The sequence below is a fragment of the Anolis carolinensis genome, unplaced genomic scaffold (assembly GCF_035594765.1).
Source record: "Anolis carolinensis isolate JA03-04 unplaced genomic scaffold, rAnoCar3.1.pri scaffold_10, whole genome shotgun sequence".
Taxonomy (NCBI): domain Eukaryota; kingdom Metazoa; phylum Chordata; class Lepidosauria; order Squamata; family Dactyloidae; genus Anolis; species Anolis carolinensis.
Window position 1 is genome coordinate 6,313,661 of NW_026943821.1, and position 6,000 is coordinate 6,319,660.

Sequence of the window (6,000 nt, forward strand, 5' to 3'; positions counted from 1 at the left end):
GTTATTATTATTATTATTATTATTATTGTTATTATTATTATTATTACTATTGTTGTATAGGATGTCCAATTGAAGTCGTACTCTATACTGTCCTGAACTCTTAAAGGGAAAGGAACACATACATTGCTCTTGTTATTATTATTATTACTATTAATATTGCATAGAAGGCCCTAAGTAAAGAAACGAAACTAAGTAAAATGGAAAGTATTGGCTTTGTGAATACAGGGGTTGTACTCTATACTGCCCTGAACTTTTAAAGGGAAAGAAACACATAAACTGTTATTATACTACTATTATTGTTATTATTACTATTACTATTGTTGTATAGGAGGTCCTAATTGAAGTATTTGTCCCATGGATACGGGTGTCGGGGGTCGTACTGTATACCACTCTGAACTCTTAAAGGGAAAGTAACACATACATTGTTGTTGTTGTTATTATTATTGTATGACACAGCAAACAAGATAGATACCCTGTTTCCCCGAAAATAAGACAGTGCCTTATATTAATTTTTGCTCCCAAAGTTGCACTAGGTCTTATTTTCAGGGGATGTCTTATTTTTCCATGAAGAAGAATTCACATTTATAGTTGAACAAAAAAAAATGAAGCTTTCTTATATACTGTACAGTAGTTGTCATCACAAACCAACTGTGAATCTCATCAGGAATTTCTTGTTACTACCATTATTTCAATGTACAACAATTTATAATATGTACATTTACCGATCCTGCATACTCTGGTTCAGCAGGCTTGCTTCCAAACAAAAACTTTGCTAGGTCTTACTTTCAGGGGAGGCCTTATATTTAGTAATTCAGCAAAACCTCTACTATGCCTTATTTTCTGGGGATGTCTTATATTCGGGGAAACAGGGTATGCTGGATTTCGTTTCACAAAATCACAAGTCAAACACTTCCCAAGTGTCTAGGACTGTGTGATTTATTATTATTATTATTATCATTATCATTATTATTATTATTCCTCGGTTGCAAAATATGATGCACAGTAAATTGAGAAAAAAAGATAATCAAGTTTATTGACAGAGACAAGTAAATGAAATACAAAAAGAACCCCAAACTTAACGTTCTCTCTTTTCCATATAATGCGGAAATCCGCTCCTTCTTCTTGCATCGCCTTGAACCCCACCATCGCAATATTCAAAATACACAGAGCCCTCTCTTGGTGCGTAACACAGCTTGAGGACCACGCAAGTCAGACTTTTATACATATATATGTCTGTCTCCGATCCCTCCGCCTCTCCGAATCACGTTTATTTATGTACACCTCCCTAGTCAAAATCCCGATTGATTTATTGCGACAGAATCCCATCCCTTACGAGGCTTCGATTTTGCTTGGGGTTAGGAATTAAGATAAATAGCCTCGTTTTGAACTAGGCTCCGTTTGTCTGTCCCCAGTGATGAAGATTTGGCCTCTGAATTGTATTACCAATTGACGGCCAATTTTGGCTCCTAGACGCCCCAAATCGAGGGATTTTGAGAGTCGGAAGTCCAACATGTAGAAGGCCAGAAACTGGTCCCTCTATTGAAAACCGCACTGGTTCTATTGAAACGAATGGGCGATGCTCTCAGACTCATTTGGATTAAGTGCTGGACTGGGAACTTTCCCATCCAATTGCTCCTTCGTTCCTTCTCATCTCTCCCACTTATATTTTTTAATTTTCCTCTTCGTTTTTTTGGTGTGCACGCTGAAGTCTTTTGGTACGGGGGAAAGGAAACCACCCACCTTCCGCTTCGGACATAAAAATCTACACAAGAGGCACTTTTCCCGTCTTTTCCCAGACCCTCTCCTCTCCAAAAAATGCGATTCCCATCCGACTCGTCTTCCTGCTCAGAATAAAAGAGAATCAAAACTGGCTAGGAACAGAAATCTGGACTTGATATATCTATATATCAGACATTTGCAAACTTGGGCCATCTAGGTGTTTTGGACTTCAACTCCCACCATTCCTAACAGCCTCAGGCCCCTTCCTTTTACCCCTCGGCCGCTTAAGCGGCCGAGGGGTAAAAGGAAAGGGCCTGAGGCTGTTAGGAATGGTGGGAGTTGAAGTCCAAAACACCTAGAGGACCCAAGTTGGCCCATGTCAATTATATAATATATATATAAATGTTGCACAGATTTAGTCCCATATATATATATATATGTACACACACACAAAACACACAATGCTCGGGGAGCAGTAGAATGGAGACACTGGTTTTAGGATGGTGGGCAATGGATTGGATGGGATAAGGAAAGTTGAGGGAAACATACAGATACAAGAGGAAGGGAGTTTTGGTTTGGGGATACAAGACAGGATGGGATGAACTTGGAGTAGTAGGATACTTGGGTAAACAAACAGCTGCCCTTTAAAAAAATCATATTTTCTCAGGGCATCCTAACAGGATGGTATGAACCTGGGGTAGGATACTTGGATAAACAAACAGCTGCCCTTTTAAAAATAATAATAATCATATTTTCTAACTCTCCGGATTCTTTGCCCCGACAGAACAACACAAACGATTGGTTAAACGTAAGACGCGGCTTCGTATATCAGCTTGCTATGGAAATTATTATTTAAAAAATAGATTTATATACAGACAAGGCCCTAGTCCACCGTGGGTGTCAAGCAAAGGGTGCCGGCGTCTGGCGGGGAGTAAGTTACTCATTCCAGTCACGGCCACCGTGGAATTCGGAGAGGGCGACTGAAGAGCGCTCAGCCCTGGCACACTGTCCCGGACGATGGGCGGACTGACGGACGCCGCTCTTTTCAGGGGTCGCGCTCCTTTTTTACTTTGACGTCTCCGGCTAAGATGGTGGCGATCTCGCCCTGCATGAAGGCCCAGGGCACGTTGGAGCCCACCAAGGGGCACTTCTCCCCACTTGGGCAATAAACCTCGCCGGCGGCTCCTTGGGCTTTGATGAAATCCCGAGAACACGGGAAGCAGAACTTGTGCCCGGGCACCGAAGGGCACTGGACGAAGTGGGTATCCTCCAGGCGCTCGTGGCAAATGGTGCAGCACAGCGGGGCGCTGCCGGCACCGCCCGACGAATCGGGGGCGCTCTGGGCACCGCTCGGCTCCACTCCCCCGGAAGAGTGGGCTCCGGAGGAAGAAGAGGAAGAAGAAGAGGAAGAAGAGGAGGAGGAGGAAGTGGTCGTCGCTTGGCCTGGCTCTCCGTTGCGGGGCACCAAGCGGTGTTGGCCGGACGCGGCGGGCGAAGCCGGGCTGGCGCTGTTTTGCCGGGCGGTGGTGGAGTGCACCGGATTGACCTCTTTATTCCCCAAAGTGTCGGCCACGTTCTTCAGAGCCGTGATGGGCGAGGGGTCGTTGCGCAAGGATCCCTCCGGCACCGCCGACGTCGGCAAGTGGGCCATGCCGGAGGGATACATCCCGCCGGCCGAGCTTTGTGCCAACCAGTGCTGCCTCTGCTGTTGCTCCTCGCCGGTGAGCTTGCCGGACAGCTCCCCATCTGGCTCGGGGGAGGCTTTGCGCCTGCGCATCACGGCCCGCGTAGGCGGCACGGCCCTGAGCAGGAGGCTGGGCGGCATGGCGCAGTTGCTGTCGAGGTACTGCTGTGGCATTGTCTCCGCCGAGGGCGGCTCTCGGAAGAAGCGGACGTTTTCGGTGAACAGCTCGCCGAGGAGGCGCCACTCGTTGGAGCCGTGGCACTTCTCGTATTCGAGGTACTTATACCCTGACGAGATGACTTTGCCGGGCTCCTTGAGGCAATCCTGAAACATCTGCTTGGCCACTCCTAAAACGCCGGCGTAGACGTTGCCGGAGCCGCAGGGATACTCGGTGAAGAGCTTGAGCTCGTACTCGTAACTGGGCCGGGGAGTGGCGTCAAAGGCGAAGATCCTCCCGACGAGCGAGTGGTCCTTCTTGAAGCGGACGTTGAAGGGGGCGCAGCCGTAGAGCGCCATCAGCCTCTCGCGCACCGCCTTGGGCTTGCCGTGCCACTCCTCCGCCCGGCCCCGCATGGCCTCGTTCAGCTCCGCCAAGCACTCGCTGTTGCGCTGCTTCTCTTTCTCGTAGTCGCCGTACACCAGCCTCGCCGGCTTGGCTAACTCGCCTAGCATTGGCGATGCCATGATTCCCGGACGAGCCCCCAACCCGGAGACGGCGGCTAGCAGGCCCTGGGGCCCGGCCATCAGCCCTTGCGGGACCAAATTGGGGGGCACCGGGCCGAGCAACGCCCGCCGGGCCGTGGGGCTTTGCCGACTGCCTTCGCCCTCGTCGGAGCCGGAGCCACGAGCCAAACCGTTGGGCAAGCGCGGGCTGAGCGCGTATTCGCCCCCGGAGAGACGCCCGCTGCCCCGCTCGTATCTCTCCAAGGAGGCCATGCCACTGCCACTCCCGCCGGCTCCACCGCCTCCATCCTTGGCATGCTTGGCACCCTGGGGCCCCGGCGAGCGGCCTTCCTGCAAGACGTGGTTCCTCTTCAGCTGCCGGGCCGTCTCGATGAGGAACTCGATGCGGTCGGCGCCTTCGAAGTTGACGCAACCCCGGCAGACGGCTTCGCTGAAGTCCCAGATCATGGCCCAGGGCATCTTGGGCAAGTCGCACAGGTAGCACCACTGCCGGCGTGACGTCTGCCCCGAGGAAGACATCCTGGAGGGAAAGGGCCTGCCCGTCCGAGGCCTGCAGCAGGGCTCGCAATCCAGGCCACCGATGCCGCCGCGCTCCAACAGGGGGCCGCCAATGCAACTGGTGAGGCAGAAGCAGCCAGGCTCTCAGCGCGGCCTTCCCGTTTCTCTCCCTCGCGTGCAAATCGTGCGGACGGGAATCCCGCCCCTAATGTGGGTTTGGCGCGGGAGGGGAGGAGGAGGACGCGGAGGAGAACTCTTCCCAAGGCCAGGAAGGAAGGAACGGGGGGAAAGAGGGGGGACCTGGCTTTCTTTTCTCCTCCTCCCCCCTCCTCTCTTTCTCTTCTTCTTCTCGCCCGCCTGCCCTCTTCCAGGGAGAAACTTACATAACTCCGCTGCAAGGCGCGCTGGGAGATGTAGTTCGGGCAGCCGGGGGCGGGGCTGCCAGGGAGCTGGCTCTTAAAGGCGGACCTGCGGGCAGCAGCCTTCCACTCAGGCAGTGGGTGGGTGAGTGAGTGAGTGAGTGAGTGAGTGAGTGAGTGAGTGAGTGAGTGAGTGAGTGAGTGAGTGGGCGAGCGAGCGAGCGAGCGGGCGGGTGGGTGAGTGGATGGGTGAGTGGATGGGTGAGTGGATGGGTGGTTGAGTGTGTAGGTGGGTGGCTGGATGAAAGATTGTTGATATGTTGTCGAAGGCTTTCATGGCCGGAATCACTTGGGTTGCTGTGAGTTATTCGGTCTCTCCGGCCACGTTCCAGAAGCATTCTCTCCTGACGCTTCGCCTGCACCTATGGCAGGCATCTTCAGAGATTGTGAGGTCTATATGTTGTCGAAGGCTTTCATGACCGGAATCACTGGGTTGCTGTGAGTTATTCGGTCTCTCCGGCCACGTTCCAGAAGCATTCTCTCCTGACGTTTCGCCTGCACCTATGACAGGCATCTTCAGAGATTGTGAGGTCTATATGTTGTCGAAGGCTTTCATGGCCGGAATCACTGGGTTGCTGTGAGTTATTCGGTCTCTCCGGCCACGTTCCAGAAGCATTCTCTCCTGACGCTTCGCCTGCACCTATGGCAGGCATCTTCAGAGATTGTGAGGTCTATATGTTGTCGAAGGCTTTCATGACCGGAATCACTGGGTTGCTGTGAGTTATTCGGTCTCTCCGGCCACGTTCCAGAAGCATTCTCTCCTGACGTTTCGCCTGCACCTATGACAGGCATCTTCAGAGATTGTGAGGTCTATATGTTGTCGAAGGCTTTCATGGCCGGAATCACTGGGTTGCTGTGAGTTATTCGGTCTCTCCGGCCACGTTCCAGAAGCATTCTCTCCTGACGCTTCGCCGGCACCTATGGTAGGCATCCTCAGAGGTTGTGAGGTCTATATGTTGTCTAAGGCTTTCATGGCCGGAATCACTGGGTTGCTGT

The 6,000-nt window shown here is 51.9% G+C and overlaps 1 protein-coding gene across 1 annotated transcript; it reads right to left on the reverse strand.

Annotated features, from left to right (window-relative positions):
* Nucleotides 1-1,007: 1,007 nt before the first annotated feature.
* irf2bp1 (interferon regulatory factor 2 binding protein 1) lies at nucleotides 1,008-4,976 on the reverse strand. Its single transcript, XM_003229631.3, has one exon. It carries the CDS (start codon nucleotides 4,604-4,606, stop codon nucleotides 2,765-2,767), a length of 1,842 nt encoding a protein of 613 aa, XP_003229679.1. The 5' UTR covers nucleotides 4,607-4,976; the 3' UTR covers nucleotides 1,008-2,764.
* Nucleotides 4,977-6,000: the final 1,024 nt, after the last annotated feature.

What these genes read in the sequence shown, in the direction of transcription:
- irf2bp1 (XM_003229631.3), bottom strand. Translation starts at nt 4,606, where the DNA reads ATGTCTTCCTCGGGGCAGACGTCACGCCGGCAGTGGTGCTACCTGTGC.